The 22,453-nt window shown below is 38.2% G+C and overlaps 1 protein-coding gene across 5 annotated transcripts in view; it reads right to left on the bottom strand.

The window, feature by feature from the left end:
- Nucleotides 1-3,267: 3,267 nt before the first annotated feature.
- SPAG9 (sperm associated antigen 9) overlaps nucleotides 3,268-22,453 on the bottom strand; it is a 142,744-nt gene continuing 123,558 nt past the window's right edge. For 2 of the 5 annotated variants that reach the window (XM_027870609.1, XM_027870612.1), the window contains 11 exons: nucleotides 22,059-22,254; nucleotides 20,863-20,988; nucleotides 19,846-19,926; nucleotides 19,297-19,364; nucleotides 17,801-17,949; nucleotides 13,280-13,451; nucleotides 10,353-10,466; nucleotides 8,842-8,880; nucleotides 7,748-7,924; nucleotides 7,056-7,250; nucleotides 3,268-4,041 (listed from right to left, as the gene is read on the bottom strand). In XM_027870609.1, coding sequence (XP_027726410.1) covers nucleotides 3,926-4,041; nucleotides 7,056-7,250; nucleotides 7,748-7,924; nucleotides 8,842-8,880; nucleotides 10,353-10,466; nucleotides 13,280-13,451; nucleotides 17,801-17,949; nucleotides 19,297-19,364; nucleotides 19,846-19,926; nucleotides 20,863-20,988; nucleotides 22,059-22,254 — 1,433 coding nt within the window. In that variant the 3' untranslated portion in view covers nucleotides 3,268-3,925. The remainder of the gene's footprint in view (nucleotides 4,042-7,055; nucleotides 7,251-7,747; nucleotides 7,925-8,841; nucleotides 8,881-10,352; nucleotides 10,467-13,279; nucleotides 13,452-17,800; nucleotides 17,950-19,296; nucleotides 19,365-19,845; nucleotides 19,927-20,862; nucleotides 20,989-22,058; nucleotides 22,255-22,453) is intronic. The other 3 variants (XM_027870611.1, XM_027870613.1, XM_027870610.1) reach the window with 2 other exon arrangements.

The raw sequence follows: 22,453 nt of genomic DNA, 5'->3' as shown, positions 1-22,453 counted from the left end.
ATGTGACCCAGACTGACATTCTTCAAACCAGTCTTCTCCACCCCTCCCTTTTGGTCACTGCCAAACGGCGCCAGCTTTGTCCCTCAGGAATAATGTTTACTGTGGGAAGGTAAATTGTGGCTTTCCGAAAGGAGCTAGGCCTTGACTTCTGGTGTAATGCAAAAGAAGACACTTAATCTCATGTATGTTTCATATACATATTTATATATATTTCATGTACAAAGTTACATTCTGAACCCCAAGGATTCAATAATAGAAATAAATACTGAAATAACTACATTACTAGATGAGCCATTTGCTCATAAAAACAAAGCCTCAACCTCAAACGAGACAGCCAGGGAACCGCTGTATGGTAGTAGTACACGTCAGGTTACAGAGGCAAGTAGAACTCAGTGTAAGATGTCTAGGACAAAACTTTAAAAAAAAAAATAGACCACAAAATGTTTAAAATATGTTTTACGAGATTGAGAAAAATGCAACTGATTAAACAAAAGAAACAGTTTTGTTGAGAAAGAAAAGACATTTAGCGCATAGAAAATGCTCTGAGGGGCAGCACCAGTGGTGACAGGGGCAGGAGGCATATCTCTGTGGAAACACTTCCTGCTTTCCACTGAACTACACTTAGTCTTCTCCTATTCTTCCCAAGTTTTAGACCAGGGACTCAACCCATCCCTATCTCAATGGGGTCCATCAAGAAGAATCCTAAATAAAGTTGAAGCCTTTGGTAATTTTGATAATACTCACAGGGAAATAAATATTCAGTTACACAGCATTTGAAAGATGAGGCTCTTTAGAACAATTAGTAAAATAAATCAGAATTTTTTGTTTTGTTGCCAAGGCAGCCTATGTTAAAGTGTCTACTCTCTGCCAACTCTTATCTGTTCAAATGCAGGAAGACCTTTACCAAAAAAAAAAAACAAAAAAAAAAAAACAATACAGCAGCTTTGAGAATTCATTTTCACCTTTACCATGCAAATATACCCATTCTGACAAGTTATGTGCTGCATATTTTGTGCTCCAAATGTTTTCACACCATCAACAAGCTGCAGCTACCAAGACAGTCATCCGTCTTTCTATGAAATTGAATCCACATGAGACTGACATTCATCAACATCCTCTTAAGATCGCGGACTTTCTAGAGCAGATGCTCCAGTTGCGACAAGGGGCCTGGAGACTCACAAGGCCATCAAGAGGCAGCAAGTACAGTGTAACAAAATGAGAATTCTCCATCATCCCTCATTCTTTCAACAGGGTTTTTGTGGCTGTTGTTGCTGTCATTAAAACAAACAAAAAAACCACACAAGGTATAAATCCCCTGCTTTACCATACCTCATGTGGCAGTTTTACAGGTACTGTTTTTACCCTTTTTACTACATGCTAGAATTCTTTGTCTTGGCAGCTCTTTCCAAAAGGCTGTCAACACAAGCGGAACATTACAGAGAACAAGCCATCATTGGGGTCAAAGTAGTAAAGTATCTGACTGAAATTTAAAATTCCAACAGAAAATCTTGGAACCCTCACCCCCAAGCTTGCCACCACCAATACCTAAGATAATTTAGCAGTGCACAACATCAGCTAAATGCTTTGGATAACACTTAAGAAACTTGCATTTCTTATGTTAAAGCCTACAACACAAAGGAGGAGTAATCACATCTGTCTGTTCCATCATTAGTGTTTCTTTTTTTCAATATTTCTCTTTGAACCCTGATTTCCTGAATTTGATTCTGTCATGCAAACCTTTGACTGCCTGATCCATCAGTGGATGAGGTGAAACTCTGGGATACTTGCTTCCTGGGACCCAAGATATCAATACAGCATTTCATACATCTGTATACCTTCAAGGCCATAACATTGAATAATGTTTTGTACTAAGTACCACAACAATTCACAAGTAGTTTTAGTTTTTAAAAACAAAGACACCTTAAACAACTTGTGAAAGAATGGCCTTAGTTTTGGTGATCTGGAAAGAAAAAAAGTGACCAAAAAATTCAGAAACTGATTAAACCCCCCCCACCCCTTTTTTGGGTAAGGCAATTGGGATTAAGTGACTTGCCCAGGGTCACACAGCTAGTAAGTGTCAAGTATCTGAAGCCAAATTTGAACTCAGGTCTTCCTAATTCCTGGGCTCGTGTTCTATCCACTGCGCCATCTAGCTGCCCCTGACTACTTTTGAAAATGCAACTTTTACTAAAATAGTCCTTCCTAATCAACTGCGTGGTAGTTTTATTATACAGACTCTATGCTGCTTACATACCTATAACAATATGGTTTCTAAGTACCCTGCAGGCTATCAAAAAAAAAAACAACAACTTACCATTACCATAAATCAACAACTTAGCATTTTGGTGCAACAAGTCATTGGCAGACACAGCGCTGTCTTACAGTTTTCAGAAACTTCTCTGCATGATAGGCCGGGGGAAAAAACCCCCATCTGCTCAGAATGCTTAGGTAAGTTTCATACATTCTTCTGCTTTTCCCTTTTTTGAAGCAGTTACTAGATTTTGGAACATCTACACTATAGGTTTACATTTTAAAAAATTATCACTTAATTCATCTCTGCTTAAAATAACAGAGAAGGAAAAGTAACTATAGATTATACACTTTAAAAAAGTTAAGGTGAGAATCATTATTGCAGCATTATGGTTTTAAAAACCAATCAAGTGAGAAAAATTGGTGTTAGAACCAGAATCTTTAATCTGGTTAAAACAGAGGAAAGAGGGATGCCCACAGTGAATGAAGAGATGTAGTATCAATCTTAAATCAGGAATACGTATTGGCTTGGTTTCCCTCATGCAATCTTTCCTCATTAACCATGGCCTTTTTTCATCTCCATATGGTGCAAAATCTTGTGTTATTTACATCTAGAGTGCCAAGTGCTAGCTGTTCTATAGTTTTACACATACAATAGAAAATACTTTGTCTAATCAGATCTCCCAGTTGGTTAGGTTCTACTCCACTAATATTACAGCTTTAATCTTATTAACAGGTAAGACCTCTTCAGAAACAAATGGGGAAAGAGGTGGATTTTTACATGGGATGAAAAAAACAACTAAAAAGTCAACAAAAAAATGCCCCACCATCCCCTGTACAAGGAATACAAAACACAATTTTCCTTTTTAAAATCATCTCAGTGCTGAACAATCTCTTTTTAAGCCTTATAGTAACATACCTTCGTGACATATCAGTATGAAAGTGGGAGAGACTGTTCTCCAAACAATTTAGTATATTCAGAGCAACAGGCCTCATAAATTTTAGAGCTCTAAGAAGTCAGAAACATGAAACTTTTATTTAAATAACATAGTCTTAATTTCTTTAATACAAACCCCACCCCCCTAAAATCTGATGGAAACAACAAAGTTTTATATACTATATAAACAAGATTTGTCAGATTTGAAAATGAAAGTTAAAGTAATTTACACTTTGCTTTTTGCCCTCCAAGGACATTTAGATAAATCCAGATGACTCCACCTGTTATTAGTTTTTGTCAGTTTTATAATACACTGGGGAAAACTTTGTTATTTTACTTAATAGTACAGACAGTTTAATTTATCAAGTGTTTTCCATCGACTCCATTATTAGTGACAGCTAAAAAGTGATTCCATCAAAAGAAGTGAATTATGTTAGGCTGTGGTGAAGTAAACCACATGTAGATTGCTTACTATAGTTCACCAGTTTTAAGAAAGTAAACGTTCTTTGATTTGTTCATAATACGCTGAAGTTGCCTATAACACTGGTGTAGTAAAACAGCTAGCTCCTGTATTGTTATGGTAGGACAGATTTCATAATATAAAGTTAACAGGAAAAATGCTCAAACATTATGTAGTGAAACTGATTCCACAAAAAGAGCATTAAATAAAGGGGGTGGGGATGGGGGAACCATGCAGAAGAGACTTCTCTCCTCCCCAGATGTTTCTGCCGCATTCATTCATTCACTGCCATGCATCACTTGCCACACTATCAAGTGACTTCTTTCAGCTTTGGCCACAGAGGGTTCGAGTGAGAGGGCGTCTCCCAGGAGCTCTGAGTCTCCACCTTCATCACCTGATGGAAAGAGGACAAGGCAGATGAAAGTGAGCTGAGTGTACCCAACACCGGCAGCAGGCAGAAGGGCCCCCAGCTCAGCAGGCCTGTCATTCTTGCTCAACTCACCAAGCTCAGGCACAGGTTTGCCTCCCACCTTAGTACACACAAGAGAACATCAGGGGGAAAATACCACTAACACTAGCTGCTGCAGAAACTGTAAAAGAGCTAGGTCATTTTTTCTAGATTAGATTTGTGAAAGGTGGTTGACTATAGCATGCCGGAAACAAATCCTAAAACAATGACTTTTGACATCTATAAAAATATAATGCAAAAACAACTTTAAGCAGACTAGTTCTGTACCCATCTCAAATGGACAGAATTTGACTTATCTTAGACTCTCAAACTGTGAACAACAGCTGCTATGATGAGGAAGTTACAGTTATAAAACAGACAAATCACTAAACAAAATGTGTGTGGGTTCATCAGCAGTGATATGAGGGTTCTCTAATAGGCCAGATTTGCAGATTGGAGAAAGGAAATTTAAGTATCTTCCTCCAATACTATATGAAGCCAAATCTGTTATGAGCCAGACACTCGTTAATCACTTCAGATTTTCTTCCCGTGATCACTAGTCCTTTAATTAATAGCCCTTGACTTAGCTGTGTATGATGGGAATGAAGGCACGGGAAAGCTAAGTGAAAATGCAATTAAGATTTTTTTTGCTGAAAGCAAAGTCAACAGTTAACTAAGCATTTAAGTACCTACTATGCGCCACACTGTGCTTTTTTAAGGTGCTTTTTAAAGGAGGCACCATGGTGCTTTTAAAAGATCATTTGCAGAGTTTTCCCACTCTTCTCTACCCATTACTCACTTCACTGTATGCTTAGCAGATTGACTACTGATTGATACTACTAATCCTGATATTACAGAGCACTGTCATTCTGAAATAACCTAATGACAACTGGCATATTACTATGCCAGGACATCTGGCAGGGTCCCTAAAAAGGTCTGCATCAATGGACACTGGAGATAAAAAGATGCTGCTCACTTGTTTGGTTTGGGAAGTTACAAGTCTTAGAAGGTAATACAGTGCATGGAGATTACAGCAGGCCAGAAGAAAGCACTGTGATGCTTGGAGCAGCTGAAGAACAGAAGTGAAAGAGTACTATCTAAATAATATTTGGATTGTTCCCTTTTCAAACACAAACACTCCTCTTTGTACACCCCCAGGATGACCTTTTCATAGTCTGTTGGAGTGTAGAAGTTACATACTTTAAAGGCCTAGGAGAATAAAAATTTCTTCAAATACTTGTGGAAACCTGGGAAGGCATTTATGTTAAGAATTAATTAACTGATGTTAAGAAGCAAAATTTGGCTTTCTATACTTTGCTTTTATTAATACAATGGATCCAAATTGACAAAGATCACAAAAGATGGGAATAGTTCATGCTAGGAAAGGTTGTGGAAAGAGAAGCTTATTCATGAATTGTTGGTGGAACGATGAATTGATAAAAACCATTTTAGAAGGCAATTTGGAAATAGGCAATCTGGCCCAAGAAGGTCAATGGTTTTTTGTTTCGTTTTGCTTTTTGAAAAGGCCACATATACACCAAAATATTTATAACAACACTTTCTGTAATACCAAAGAACTGGAAACAAAATAAGATGTCCACCAACTAGAGAATAAACAGGCTGTGGTCCAAGAAATGTAATGGAATATTATTGTGCTTGTTAAGAAACAATGATTATGATGAATAAAGAAAGTCATGGAAAGACTTATGTGAACTGCTGCAAAGTAAAGTAACCAGGAAACCAGGAACCAGGAAAACAATACATACAATGACTATAGCAAAAGAAACTGGAAGAAAAAATCTTTCCAATCATCTTGACTTGAGTTACTGAAACAACAAAGAGGCCATTTAGGATCAATTTCCTCTTATTAAGGAAGTACAAGAAAAAAGTGCTCTACGCTCAAAAACAAAGGTTTAATAACTACCACCATCAAAAAATCAAGTAGTAGATGTTCTTAAGAACAGTCCCATTTTTCAAATATTGACCTCTTTTCCAGCCTATCTTTATAAGATACTGCCAACATCTAGTTTATCCACTTTCTATTCACTTTTCTTGGGCTTAGCATGGGAAGGAATATTTAAATTACAGAATGAAACTTGCAAAATATTTTTTTAAAAATGATTTTAAAGTATTTAAGTATATATTCTTAAAATTATCTTAAAGAATAGTTTAGAAAGTATTTTATTAATTTATTCCTTTGTCTGGCTCTCTGCTTCCAACCAGCTACCATATTTCCTACCATGAAAAGGTTCTGAAAGCCTTCTTGCAAAATGGTAGGTACTAAGGCAATGGTAATCCAGACTAAGCTAACTTCTTTAAACTCAGCAATGCACCAACTTAGTCAACAATTAGAAAAGGCTTCCACTGATATCAGCAAAACCAGGGCATTACCAAACTGCACAATAAACATTTGAAATATCAACTCAAACCCCTGGCAATTTCATATTAGAACCTATGATTGCACATGACATACTGGCATTGGTGTATGACTCCCAAAGTCCTAAACTTAATTCTGGATCGATTCATACCCTAAAAATATAGGACCTTTCAGCTATACAGTTTGAACTTCTTTCAATTCCTTTTGTGGCTTAGTTTTAGGTAATTTCTGGTCCATAAATATTCTGACTGGCTCAAAATATCTCATTATTTATATTAAAATAATTCTACCTCAAAACAGATACTTTATGCTTTAAGGAAAAATTCAAATTTTGTTACTAAGTTAAAGATTTAAAGCTCTGCTCTTTACACCCTGAGACTTAGGGCAAGTCAATGTCTCTGGACCTCATCTGTAAAATCAGGTTAGACCAGCTAACCTCCAAGGTTTCTTTCAGCTCTTTATCTATCAATCTATGATTTTACACTATGGAGATCTCCTTAGTAGAATGGTTTCTTGGTATAATTAAGAAGAGAGCCCAAATCACACTTGCACATGAAATCCCAACAGAGATCTGTATACTCACCCATTCTGAAATCTATATATCCCTCTCCTCCACTAATCACAAGCATGGACTTCAAGGGATTCTGGCTGGACTCCTGGGCAGGTGGTCCTGGCTTGTCACCTGCTAGTTCTATGCTACCGCTGCTGCCACTGCCACCACCACTGCCACTAGCAGCAGCAGCTGCAGCAGCAGCACTTGGTGGGCTGACCACCTGACCTGTTTAAGATGAGAATAAAACTAAATGTTACATATAACAGTTGATTTTACTATCAAACAGAAAAGCTAGATGTTTTTTCAAGAGCATGCGAAAATGTGGTTTTTAGTGTGAGAACACTTAGGTTATTCTCACCTAAGATGTCTCTCTTTTGCCAGCCTAGCTATTCAATTCAACTCAACAAGCAGTTACTGAGTGCTTAATAATATGTAACACACTGCATTTCGCATTAGGTTTTCTTCTAGTTACTTCTTCAGTCCAATTATGTTCCTGTAATTACTGGAAAAATTACTGTTACTGAAGTAATTACTGTTACCGAAGTAACAGACCCCATAGCTGTTTACAAGTAAGCGTGTCTACATCCAAATACATCTAGAAGTTTGCTTACAAGTAGGTATCTTGTAACTGTGAAAAATGACAGTTTGGGAATGGCATAGTGGATCTAAAAGTTACATGAAGAGAATCATATGGACTATCTCACAAGCAGAATCCATCTCACCTGGTACTGCAACAAAGAATTTGACAGCATCCCGGTGCCCATGAAAGCAGAGTTGGGCATGTGCCATTGAGCAATACGGTATAAATGTTCCTGGGGTTACTTTATCACTATTTTCATCACCATATACACGGATTACACTTCCAGGACGGTTTCCGGGTCCTACTGAGGTTTTATTTGCTAGAAAAAGAAAACCAAATACCAAATATTTTCCCTTGAAAAATGTTGCTGGTGTGAGAAGTTATTGGTTAATCCTTATGGTATCATCTAAAAAGCTACAGCCACTGAGATAAAATGAAACAGACGGGCAGCAATGCCAATTCAAGATAGAGCTGGGAAAAGAGAGCATGCTAGTTATTTTGAAGTACCTCAGTAAATGGATTAGGGGATTTGCCAGTCTAGCAGGTATCAAAACTTAATTTTTAGACAAATCTTGTAAAAAATCCTTTTTGTAAACTAAAGAGATCAAATACTACAGCTGGTTTTAAATTATGTTCTTTCATTTGAAAAAAATAGACCAATTTTATAGCCTATAAATTAGACTTCCAATGGCCAAGTGTATTTTTAAAAATAAAATCTGTCTTTAGAATTAGACTGTTCTGCTTTTTACAGTAAGTTCCCCCTCAATAACAAGCAGCAGAATACTTCCCCCCTCTAGCCGGAAAGCAATGTAAAAAACAATCCAGCTACCATAATTTGCTGGATAGAACTTGTGCTGGGTAACTTTAAATCAGCTAGACATACAAACCACCCCCACTCCAAGGACTAGTCAATGAGTGAAAGAAACATGACTGATAACAGGAGTAAACAATGGAGATTAATGACAGTTTTAAGAGATGGTTTCATGTTTGTACTGGGAGAAAAATAAAGCCTGGATGGAAGTTCAGCTGCAACAAAAGATGGTAACAGACTAAACTGCTGAGCAGACTTGGTGGCCATGTAGCAAACAAACAAACAAAGAGGAAACTGCTGCAGAGCAGTGACTGAGAGTGAATGGCATTAGGAACAGAGAAGGGGGATTTATTCTAGGTGAAACACAGCCTCATAGTGGCCATTAGCAGCCCGGAAATAGAATTTGGTTCAGGATCTGCACTTACCCCTCAGCCCCAGTAAACGTCCCTGGTGGAGGATTACAGCTACAGTGAGAAAGGAGGAAAGGGGAAATGGATATATATGACAGTAGAGGAGAAGGAGAATGTGAGTCACTTTCATGTTTTGGTATCTGATGAACTGGAGCTCTAAAGCTCCTTACTAAATTAACAAAATCTCAAAAGGAATCAGAGAAAGCAAAACAAACGGAAAGTTCTCATTTTCAAAAGTTCAGGATACAGAAAAAATTCAGTATGATGATCCTTAACATTACTCTAATTTCAATGAATCAGAATTGAAGGCCAGGAATTCAACATAGGTGGTTTTCTGTTATACCAGTTTTTCCCCTTTCACTCTTTTTGTAAAGGAATACTGCTGAATTAGACTATGCCAAAACGAAACTGCCCCCTATAAAGTATCAAGATGGACAAAATCTGGGATCCCTTACACAGAAATAAAAATGGCTACCAAGACACAGAAGATGCTTCATTTAAAATGTGACACTTAGAGTCACAAGGTTTGGCTTTAATCAACTGCCCTGATCACATGATTCCTATTAGTTCAGTTGCCACAGAGCAATGTGTTGGTTTTTAGCAGACAGTACACTCAATTTACCAAAGACAGAGAGCATTTACTGTGTTTAAACACCTTATGTTTCACAAAGAAATGGACAGTTCAGTACTAGAAATCTATGACTACCAACAGGGCAGAGAATTCAGAGTTCAGACATCAGCATTTTGAAGGGTTCCTGGTTTAGGTGTTTGTTTTTAAGGTAGGAAGGGAAGGAGAAAAGACATAACAATCTATTTATATGCTAAAACGTCATCTTGTGAGTTTTATTTCATGGAATGTGGCACTTGGCTGCCTTTCTTCTCTCCCTCCCCAGGAATCATAACTGAACGTGCAACATAAAAACACTTATTTAATGGATGAGCGATGCAATGGAACACATTATGAGAAACACGCAATGCATGTGCTATTTACAAAAGCACTCCCATCACATCTTGCCCAAACACAGCACAGAACACACATTTTCAAATTCAAGGAAGAACCTGTTGACTTATTTTTCAGAAATTTGATTACACTGTTTTCAAAAGTATATATATTTATAAAAAAACCTAGGCGTAGTCATATGGGAAACATCAAAATCTTTATTAGGGAATATTTTAAAATGTACCTTCAAGTCATAAAACTGAATGGGAAAAGGGAATAGCCTAAGAAAAAAGCCCTTTAAAAACAAGGTCCTAAATCTGAAAGGAGGCTGGGGGAGGGGACGCATGGGTAGATGGCAGATTTCTAATAGTAAAATATATTCATTTCACAATATTAATCCTGGTACATGAAAACTATTTACCCAGGGGATCATGAATTTCATAGCTACATGTAACATTACTATAGATGTACTAGGATCACAAAAAGGCCTTTACCTGAAATTTGGAAAGTAAACACTTCAAGATGATATGACTAGTTCCTAAAACACTCCTATGTACATTCCGACTGTTATCCAAAATATACTTACTTTCTGTCAGTGGGATGGAGATAATGACACCATTTCCTGTCCCCACCCACAAACGATTACAAGATACCATAAGAGCTGTGATTCTCACAAAGGAGAAGCCCAATTTTCCAGTACCTATACAAATAAAAACATTTTATAAAATTATCAATACAGCAAGAAACATGTATTAAGCCCTGTGAGAGATACTGGAAATACAAATACAAAAGTGAGACAGTTCCTGCCCTCAAGGGGCTTATATTCTTTTGGTAGATATACATTCAGAGATATGTTAATAGAGGATACATGAAAAATAAACACAGTGATGAGGTGGGAGAGCACTACCTAGGGGAAATCAGAAATAAAGAGAGAGGTACTTCAGGACTGGGGGAAAGCCTGTGCAAAAGCATGGGGAAGGTTGGAGACACGTACTGTGTGTGTGTGTGTATGTGTGTGTGTGTGTGTGTGTCCAAGTAAAAATTGGCTGAAGCTAGAGAGATTGTGAAGGGTTTTAAATGTAATATAGAGGAGTTTATACTTCATCCTAAAGGCAAGAGGAATCCACTGAGGCTTCTTAAGATTAAGAGTGATATGAGCAAACTTACACTTTAAAAGTATCAATTTGCCTATTTTATGGAGGCTGGATTGTAGAGAGGAAAGCCTAGAAGTAGCAGAAACCAGTTAAGAGGCTATTGCAATAGCCCAAAAGAGAGGTGATGAGGGCATGAACTGGGCTGTGGAGAGAGTAAAGAGAAAGGAAGATGCAAGAGATGCTGAGGAGGTGAAATGAATAAGATTTACCAATTGGCTGAATATGGAGGGGTGGTGAAAGAAGGCAGAAGCATTCAGTCAGTCAACAGGCATTTACTAAGTGCTTAATATGTGCAAGTGCTGGGGATACAAAGAAAGGGAAAAACAATGACCACAAAAGAGAAAACATGTAATTGATGGATACAGACACAGACACAGACACAGACACAGACACACAGACATACACAGACAGACAGACAGACACACACAGACAGACAGACACACACACACACACACACACACACACGGCTTTAGTGGCTGGGGGGACCTTCTGCAGAAGGTGGGCTCTGAGCCGAATCTTGAAGGAAGCCTAAGAGTTGTGGGGAGCATTTGAGGGGAGAGTACTCCAGGCATGGGAAGCAGCTAATGCCAAGGGCCAGAGGCCAAAGGCGAAGGGCTGTATCAGAGGAACAACAAGTCATCCAGTAGAGCTAGATCTGAGTGTGGAGAAATAAAAGGGGCTAAGAAGATGGGAAAGGTAGGCAGGGGTGGGTGAGAGGGAAGTGTCAAGGATGCGTCCGAGCTTGTGAATGTGGGTGAATCAAAGAAGGGATCACAGACAATGAACAAGGGAACTCAAAGGCCTTCAAATCCAACTCTCCTCATTTGAAAGATGAGGAGGAGGAATCCTCAAAAGGTTGAATGCTTTGTTCATGGTCACACAGGTGATTAAGTAGCAGGGATAGGAATCTAACTCAGACCACCTGACTACCCACCCAGCATCCTAGCTTGGTACTATACTATCTCCTCGGTAGGGCCCTCAACAGAGATGGGAAAGTTATGGAGTTGGAGTGGGGCAACTTTAGGAGGAAAAATAATGAGAGTTTGGGTTTTTTTTTTTTTTAATATGCTAAGTCTGTGATGCCTATGAGCCACCCTGGTGATGTACAGCAGGAGACTGAAGCTCAGGAGAGAGATGAAGGCTGGACGTGTGGACTCGGAGTCATGTGCATAAAGATGATGACTGAATCCACAGGAAATGGTGACATCACCAAGAAAGAGAGCCTAAAAAGCAGAAGGTATGAGACAGAACAGCATGGGACACTGAATATGATCCTACAAAAGAGACCAAGAAGAATCCTTTGACAGGATGAAAAATAAGTATGATGGCTGACATGAAAACCCAGAGAGGAGAGAGTAAAGGAGGAGGCTGCTGACAGTGTTAAATGCTGCTGAGCAGACAAGGAAGGTAAGGGCTGAGAAAAGGATATGGTTTTAGAAAAAAGAGTTCATTGGTGACTTCAGAAATAGTAGTTTCAGTTGAATGGTAAGGTATGAATGAATGCTACATACAAATCAAGGCATTTGAATTGGTTCAATGTGGCACTTGACTCCCTGTTTCCTTTAACTAACAGTATTTGGTTTTCTTCAAAGCAGTCCATATGGGTTAACAGAAAAGCAAATTCAAAAACTGGCTGGCATCCCACTATCAGTTGGGAAGGAAGGCACAGTTAAGCAGAAGACCCAAACCAGGATGTGAGCGCAGTGGACAGAGTGCTGTATTTGGAGTCTGGAAGACCCAAGTTCAAACCCTGCCTCGGATCCTGAACAGATGCATGACCCAGGACAAGTCATTTAACCTCAGTCTCAGTTTCCTTATCTGCAAAATGGGGAGAATAACTGCACTTACCTGACAGGCCTGTTGTAAAGCTATGAGATAACATATATAATGTAAACACTTTGCAACAACTTTGAAGTGCTACATGTGTCAGCTATTGCCTGATGTTTGTTTTCACAACAAAAGTTATCTTTCCTGGCAACACTTCTGGACTTTGCTTCTTTATCTGAGGCTATCTGAGGTTTGAACTAGCTAGAGAAAAGAGAGCATTTTGGGACCTTCTGTAGATCAGCTTATTTCATTTTAAACGAAGGCAGAGAGTTCATATTTTTGCATTTTTAGATCATATCTGCAATTCTCTTTAGGTCCTGGAAGTTGTTAAGAAAAACCAATTGTAAAAAGATATTTAAATAAAAACAAAACTAAAGCCAAAATATTTTCGTAAAAATTATCTCCCATCTATAAGATTAAGCTCTATTTATAAAAACAGGTTATACAAATTTATAAACAATCTTAAACTAAAAACTCCTCCTGCACAGCTATTATGGGGGATTGTTACAAGATAAAGGATTTGGAGACTTACCTAACATTTTGCTTACATAAGGTTCAATGTCCACATCCTGTAGATGCTGATATGTATGTGCATGATAGAGACGCAGGGTAGAATCCAAACGAATTGAGACCCACACTCCATCACCGACCCACGCCAGCTGTCTCACTTGGCTCTCTTTCCTTGGGTGGGCATCAAATGATTTCTAGGAAAGAGGATTCAAATGCCATAGTGAGTTTGGCTGTGAAGAAATTCATTTTATAACCTTTTCAAGCCAGGTATGTTGGTCTTGTGCTTTAAAAGGTGGGCACAGATTATTATTTACAAAAAGGTGGCTGCAAGTCCTGGGACATAACGGCTGCAGGAAAGAGCACAAGTAAATGTAGGGGACAAATGGACATTGCATGATACTTCAACATTGTACATTATCAAAGACACGAAAACCATATTAAGGATTTAAAAGTAAATATTTAATTCCCCCAACCGTGACACACAGTATCTCTTCTAGGTAAGGAACAGATGGAGTGAAACATGCCAGTAAAACAAACACAAGAACAGAACCCAGACATTCAGTGTATGACAAAGAGAGAATAGAATGTCAAAGATGGAAGGACCTTTGGGACCACGCAGTTACACTCCGGCTACTTTACAGGAAGAAACTGAATCCTGGAGGAAAAGGGAAATAACCAGTGATTTTGAGATTAATGCTAATAAAAAGTCATGACCAGGACATGGGTCTTCTGATGCTCAATTTAGTGCTCTTTTTACCTCTCGCTCTTATATGTCTCCCCAATTCAAGTCCACATGTGTAACTTTGGTCTGAGAAAGGGGAGGAGAGAGTAGCATTGAGGAGATGATGTCATTTACTTCACTGACACAAATTTGAGGGAAAACTCCCACCATGGTCATGTTATGGCTTTATGAATTGTACAGTAGTCTTAAGTTGGTAGAAAATTCTATTTAGTCACTGGCCTTCAAATATAATCCCAGCTTAACACTGCTTTCTATCTATTGCCTCTCAATTAAGGAAAAGCTTAGCTTTAGCTGTCTGGCTACTAAGTCATGAATTCTTTGATCAACCCATGGTCAAATGGGTCAAACTCAATCAACTCAATGAACTGTATGTGTGTGTATATAGTTCATATATATATGGAGAGACACATATGTAAGTATATATGGAGAGAGTGGGTGAGTGAGTGAGTTTTGGAGAGAATAACAGAAAAAGGAGTGGGGGGTACTAAGAGTATCAATAGTTATAAGCATAACTTAATCGCTGGTATACTCTAAATGCGAGATACATGTCCACAATCACCTGAAGAGTAGACATATTACAGTCATATAAATCTTGATGGTCTCATTATAAATTAAACCAGAAGGAAAAAAAGGAAGAGATACCTAAATAGGATAGCTCACAGGTTCTCCTTTAACAGGTAAATGAAGATAAAATAGGGTTTACTGTTCACTCAAAGGTAACAATTCATGGGGCATTTGGTCATTTGCCATTACAATGCCCATGTTATCATGAGCTTGTGCATTTGTCCTACCCCACCCACTCACCACCACCACCCCAGACACACACACACACACACACACACACACACACACACACACACACAAAAACATCTTGAATATAACTGCAGCCTATGCAACACCTGTTGCAGAGGATGAGGGGCTACAGAAATTCTAAAAGGAAACTAGGTAAAATCCTCCAAATTAGATCAACCCATACTTGAATCACTTCTATGCAAAGGTGGGCACAGGTTAGGAGTAAAATATGATGGAAAACATGGTTCAAGAGGGAACTACACAGAGACCTCATGACTATCCATCATAAATGCTTTCTTCAAGAGAAGTGCTAGGAGCTGCTCAATATAGTAAACACCAAAAATGAAAATGGTTAGTTACTGGTGAACAGTCATTTCTAAATCACCTGTTCATGAATATAAGACTACACACTTGTTATAAAGCAAAGATCAAAATCAGTAACAGGAATCAAAATGAGGAAAAAAAATAACGTGGAATTGGGGTAATTTCAACCTGACATTTAAAACGAGACTTCGATGCTGGAAAAAGAAAAGAATAAACATGGACTAAGACTATCACCATTTCTTTCTTTTCTTTTCTTTTTTTTTTTGTTGCTGAGGCAATCGGGGTTAAGTGACTTGCCCAGAGTCACACAGCTAGTAAGTATTAAGTGTCTGAGGCTGGATTTGAACTCAGGTCCTCCTGACTCCAAGGCCAGAGCTCTATTCACTGTGCCACCGAGCTGCCCCAAACTTTTTTTTTTCTATCACCATTTCTTGAGGAAGGTGATATATGTAAATCAACTGCCACAACGACAAAAAAGAACCTAGAAACCACCTTAGCCAGAAAAAGTGTGATATCTTTGTGAATCAGAATATGGCAACAGCGACTTGAAATATAAACTTGTTTATAAAACCTTACAGAGGACGACGATGAAAGATTATAACAAGCGTGACTCCCGAGACAGAAGGAAGTAATGGAGGGAGAAACAAGTTTAAGAGACTTTGAGAGAGACTCAACCAAGCCAAGTGGTCCCTGAGGATGACTCCGCAAGGAAGACAACAGACAGGTAAAAAGTGGGAAGATGTGTAAGGATTCTCAACTTATATACTATACTTTTTTCATCACTGAGGACAGCATGACCTCCACATGTGAATTTTGCCATCAGTCTTGTACATTCTACATGAAGAGCTGGCAGCAAGAACAGCTAGAACAGACACAGAGAGCGGGCCTGTGCTGAAAGCAACTCCACTGTGAGCGGGTCTTACAGAGACTGGTTCTTGAGACACTTTAAAGAGAGAAAGATGCCAAAAGCAAAGGGGGAAATGCTACGCCTTAACATCTGCCTAAATATCATTTAACTACCAACCCATGTGTCTCCTTTTTCTATTTCTATAAAATTTTTGTTAAGGATAATATACAGAGTGTTTTTGATGAGATTAAAGGTTCTCCTCAAAAGTGCCTTGTGTGCATATGTCAAAATTGTATAAAAAAGACATAGCACAAGAGGTAACTTTGATGAGTGGCTTATAATTGATTATTAATATTAAGTGAGGCACAAAATAAGGAGCATGCTAGTCAAAGTCAAAGCATGCCATCACCACGGTAGAGTTCCACTGCAGAGTCCAGATGAAAAAAGTTGTCCCTACAGAAAGGCCAGGTCATCCAGATGCTCCTCTTTGTGCATAATATTGTGCTAATTGCATCAAGCCCCAGAACTTTGCAACGCTTCCTAAATGAAACCAAGAAACACTCAAAAGAAAAAGAGGAAGAAGAGTTTCTATTGTCCAGGCTATGATATTCAGCGGATTGGATGATTCATAGTATTAGGCAGATACTGTGTGTGGATGATGGATGCGGCTGAGAATTGAATGGGAGGAGAATCACTCGATTGCTTTCGGGAAACTGTCCAGTGCTTTCAAGTGAAACATCTTTGCATCAACATTGTGCTGGCAGTGCTATATGACTGTGAATCGGGAAATTAGAATTAAAGTTATGGCTCACTTAATGGGAAAGGAAGAACTGTGAGATGGATTTGAATGAACTACTACTACACATTAAAAATGAAGAACTATGCAGGAGCAGGTATGAACAGCATAAAGGATATCATCAATCAGGTAAGAAAGGAAAGGAGGCATGCCAGGCATGTAGGGACAGGGAGGGGACGGGGCTCATCTGATGAGGGACGGCCCACATACCCCTTGTGAATCCAAGTAAGACCAAGAACTCGAGAGCACGATTTGTCACAATACAAGACCAGACCTCTCTGGAGGATCAATGACAGGATATGGATGAGTCTTATGCAATGAGAACACATGGATGGGCTGTGATCTCCATGACTGGGAGTACCAAAATCAATAACACTTTGATGGCTCTATGAACCCAAAAACACCCACAGTGTTTCCCAACTTGTTTCAGTCTGTGACAGCCCTGTGAATCTGTTATCATACACACTAGATGGAGAACTTGGAGACAATCAAACAACAGGGTTGTTCAGCTACAATTTTCTTGTGTATACGTAAGTTTTACATGATGCTCTGACATTTGTAATGCTCTTTACAAGTGTCACATGATCCTCACAAAAACCCTGTAAGGTAAGTGCTATCATCATCATCTCCCCCCCTTTATAGGTAAAGAAACTGAGAGTATGAGAGTGACTCACACAGGATCACACAGCTAGGAAGTTGTAGGCTCTTAAATCAGTTGATTCCAGGTTCACCATGCTGCCTGCCAATATGTCCCTACACACACACACACACACACCCCCTCTACATTTCTACATGCAGACAGTTAAATGTACACATGTAAACCAATCTCTTTTTACTCTAATTCCAAGCCACTACCACATTATTCTTTTTGAGGGGAAAAAAAAACCGGCAAAGATATATGAAGAAATCCAGCATGACAGGACATACAAAGGATACCTTTGACACATTCTGAAGTCAGAAAAAAAAAAAAGATTTGTTCTCACATTCTTTAGAGGATAAAAATAAAGTTCACTGCATCAGCAAACGATGGGTTTTAACTTGCCTCTATTTTCATGGCCTTTGGTTGAACCACATAGATTTTATTCCTATAGCCACACCAGACTTTATCGTGTACCACAGTCATGCATCGGATTGAATGGTGAGGTCGTCCTAGGTCCAAAAGGTGATAGTTTGACAAATCCCACTGACCATCTTTAAAATAAGAAACAGAACAAAACAATGTTTAATTGAATAACTACATTGTTACAGGGAGAAAATATAAAAAAGCAGATTTATGGCAAATGTGCTATTATCTTATGTATATCTCTTGTGCAAATCACATTCTATTTATAAATAGAAAAATTCCACTTGGGTTTATAATTCTAATTGTTAATGACTACAAAGTACATGTGAATAATTTCAGGAACTCCCTCCTCTTGCTGGCCCCACTGATTCCGTTTTGCTGGTCCTCACTTATTCAGACTATTACGAAGTGATTTCTGAAGTAATGCATGCTATGTGCCTTGTCTACAGTGAGTTCAGGGCTGGCTTTCCATCCACAACACCACAACCTTTCAACCTTTACATGTGGATGGCAGAAGTAACTGGAGTTACTCAAAAGAAATATGAATAATTTGTTATTTGAAATATGACATGAAATTTAAAAAAAATCATCCCATGAACCAAAATGTAGTTTGTTTTTAAAGGGGACTTACTTCTTAGTCAAACAAGTTCTCTTAATAAAATGGATACAACTTTTTTTTTAAACTCTGGACAAGGGGAATAAAAATATCTCCACAAAATGTTTAATTGAATAAAAGTTTAGATTCACAGGCCAAACTGGACGTGACTTCTTCTCAACAAACACTCATATTTCTGGAGCCCTTTAAAGTTTACAAGGTGCTTTCCTCATGACAACTCTGTGAGACCTAGTACAAATATTATTCTCATTTTACAGAGGAATAAACTAAAGCTCAGATAACATCCCCATGGCCCCCCAGTTAGTGCTAGAGATGCCATCTGGTGCTAGGTCTACTGATTTCAAGTCTCATGCCTTTTCTATTATATTATGTGGCTTTCTAGGTACAGAAAGCTTGAGAACTTGCCAACAGTCACACAGCGAGGAAGCTAAGAGGTGGGACTTCTGACTCAATCCAACACTCTTTCCGTGATGCCCACAGCTGCCTCTGTCAGATATATCACTTTTTCTATTCCTTGTCCCACCAAAACCTCCAACCTGATCACTTTATAAATGGAAGCTGTTAAAGTACTGTATATTTGCCTGCAAAACTAGAGATGACATAAAATATTTTACTCTGATATAATGCTAACAAAAATTCAAGCATTTTATTTATGATCCCACACATCATTATTACTATTTCACTAGGGTTTTTTTTCCCCCATGAATGTCTCTTAAAATATGAAAAGGGTATTTTGCATGAAAACAGTCTGCAATGCAATAGATCTGGGAACATTTTAAATATTTAGGTATTAGAATGGAATCTCTTTTTACCATCTTGTAAGAATTTATGAAAATAATATAGAAGTAAAAATTCCTACCAACTCCTCTATGAAAAATTGCTAATGTTCCATCAGCCAGTGCAACCAATACGATTCCTTTCACGTGTCTGGAAAAATAAAGGGAAATAAGTACACTTACTTTCTGGGGACAAAAGGCACCGAATATTACTGAAATCCCTATTCAAGGTGGGATAATCAAGTGAGGAGGTATGATTTTTGCTATTTGATAGTTAGAATATAAGTAAGACAATGCCAAAAACTGGGTTAAAAATAAATCCCATAGGAGTTGTCCGCAACCTTTAAGAGGTACTTGTTCTCTCACCACAACAAAGAGTTTTTAACATATGGAGTGAATCTCAGTTTTCTTTTACTTAAAATGCTCTGCGTTGTCTCCCTTTGAAAAACTAAGAATTCCCTTTTACTTCTGTGGCCTCAAACACATAATGACAATGACTTGTGCTGGCACCATTGAACTGAAGATTATTTGGGCCAGACATTGATTTTTAAAAAATATTATAGTGACTATTATATTCTATTGTATACAAAGATAGACATTTTAAAAAGAAGTTTTCATAAAACAAAACTTACACAATACTGAGAATTGAATCTTTAAGTTTAATGGAATGGAGACATTTTCTCCACTGGGCCACTGATGAATGGACATATAAACTGCAAGAACAAAAGGCAAGAGGGATTAGAGATATATAGAGTTCCAAAGAATCATTCATATCTATCCACTGACAACTCACTTAACTCAGGGAAAAGGCAAACAACAGAAAATTTACGAATAAGGGACAGCTGCTCTTGTGCTATTATGAACAGTGATAAGGAAACAGTGATGTGGGCAATGCCCTGCCTAAACACAGTGCTCTACAAGCTGCCAAAAGAAGCCCCATAATAACATGGATGGGAGAAGCCAAGCTGGTGCCATGTGCTGGCTGCCATCAGCCTTAAAGAATCTTTGTGACAGATGCTAGCCTTAGAATGTTAAGGAGGGCACCTCTTTCATGCCTAGCCTTCTTGGGCAAGAGCACAATACTATAAATAAAGAGACCTCACTCTACTGCCAAGTAAGCAAACCTTCTAAACTGTAAAATGCCCACCCCACAGAGCTTGGACAATTCAGTTTTAGCCTTCCTTCATAATCATTCTAAAAGTTCTTTGTTTGGGATTGGGCCTGCCCTGTTGCTAAATATATTCCTTTTATTTCTGGTATTTCCTGCTCACATTCTAGCCTACGTAAGTCCCTTCTGCATTAGGAATCTCTCTTCTCTTGTGTTTAAGGTCTCCCAATTTTGAATCATCCAAATTTAATGTTTAACTTGCCTTCTTTTCCAAGAATATTGTTATGTAATAATGGTACATTCTGTGACAAAGGGCCATATGCTTTACCATTTAGAAGCAGAGCAAACACAATTATAGAGCCAGATGCTTCACAACCTCAGCATTTGTACATACATGAAATTTCTTTCATTAACATAAAGCAAACCAGGTACAGCTGTCATTTGCTAACTAAGTTATTGCCCTCACTTCAAAAGGAAATGAAGAACACAAATTAAGAGCCACAGATAATTTAATATTAGGTTTTTGCTTCTTTGCTCTTACCATCCATTCTGTGCTCCAAGCCACATGGTTGGTAAAAGGCTGCTCATTTTCTGAGCTTCTTCTCGCACCAGGTCTTGTTCACTTGGCAATACTGTTATTTGATCTTTATATACATCTGATTCACTGCTGGGAAGGGAAAAAAAAAACAAAAATTTTAAGATCTGTAGTTGAGAGAATGATCATTTCCATCTTAGTCTGTTAATGAAAAACCACTAAAAATAAAGCTCAGGAAACCTAAAACCAGGTCCCTTAATATATCAATTAAGACAGAAATAACATTTAAAAGTCAAGGGTTAGTTTAATATGCAGGTAAGAAATAGTGAAGACAGACAGTGCCCATACCCTAAACTGCAATTATAATTCTAATGCAGGGAGCTATTGGAAGTTTTATGAAAATAATGGCATTTCTTAAAACTCAAAAAGGAACCTACATAGGTACTTGTAAAATGCTTCAAGAGAAGCTTGTGAATCAAATGAAACAGGTCTAAATTTTGCCTAATGATCCCACAACCTTTCAAATGGGCAGAGGTTAATTTGGAATATTTAACCAGGCCAAACAGGAGAAGAAAGAGAAAAGTTACTTTCCCCCATCATCACCTACTCTATCCAAAGGGTTAAACAAATGTAATTTATTACAGAAGAGATCCAGTTTAGACAGTGCCCTACTCCGCTCCTTGAAAAACAGGAGAAAACAATTGCTGGAAAATCTATCTAAGAAAGAATTCCATCCTTTAAATAATGTACAAAATTATTCAAAATGTTCTCTAATGAAATATAAATGAATCCAGAAAGGTAATCCACAAAAAGGTAAAATATTTAAATAAGCAATTATACAAATGGCAAAAGAAAAAAAAAAGGCTACAACAATAAGACTATGCTGACAAAATGGGAGAAGGAAAAAAAGAAAGAAAAAAACAAGAAGCCACAGTATAGGAAAAATGACCAAGAAGATCAAGACCAATATACAATTTCAAGACCAGGTCTCAGAATGAGAAGAGATAAAATGAGAGTAAAGTCCGAAGAAAGGATAAAGGGGAGGGGGTAAACTGAAACACAGAGGGAGCAAATCAAGGAGGACAGACTGTAGTCTCTCGCAATGACAACAATTAGGATTTCTGCTGCTTGAGAGTCTTTGGCTATTTGTATTCATGAATTTTTGTTCAAATTTCATAACATGCAGGTCCGTTTTTGAATACCTTGAGTGATACACAGGAGACCCCTCTTCAGTATTTTGCACCCCCAGGGGATCCGTAAAGACATGCTCTGTGTAGACGCCAGGCTGGGTGAGGTCCACGACGTCTTCCCCTGATCCCGCATTCCCTTCTGTCGCTTCAGTTGCTTCTTCCGCTGTTGGAATGGTTTCATCTGCCTCACTGTTTTCTGCTTCTGTTTCTGTAATATAAAAATGGAAGTAAGCAACCGTTTTAGGTAGCCAGACCTTGGTAACTTCCGTCTTCCTTGTATAATACTTTCTTGACCCTCACTATTTTCCTTGTTACTCTTTCATTTTTCTGATCTGGACCTGTGATTTCATCATCAATGGGGTGTGTGTGTGTGTGTGTGTGTGTGTGTGTGTGTGTGTGTGTGTGTG

Source organism: Vombatus ursinus, unplaced genomic scaffold (genome assembly GCF_900497805.2).
Source record: "Vombatus ursinus unplaced genomic scaffold, bare-nosed wombat genome assembly UNPS02014797.1, whole genome shotgun sequence".
In the NCBI taxonomy this organism is placed as follows: domain Eukaryota; kingdom Metazoa; phylum Chordata; class Mammalia; order Diprotodontia; family Vombatidae; genus Vombatus; species Vombatus ursinus.
This window is presented reverse-complemented; position numbering and strand designations above follow the sequence as displayed.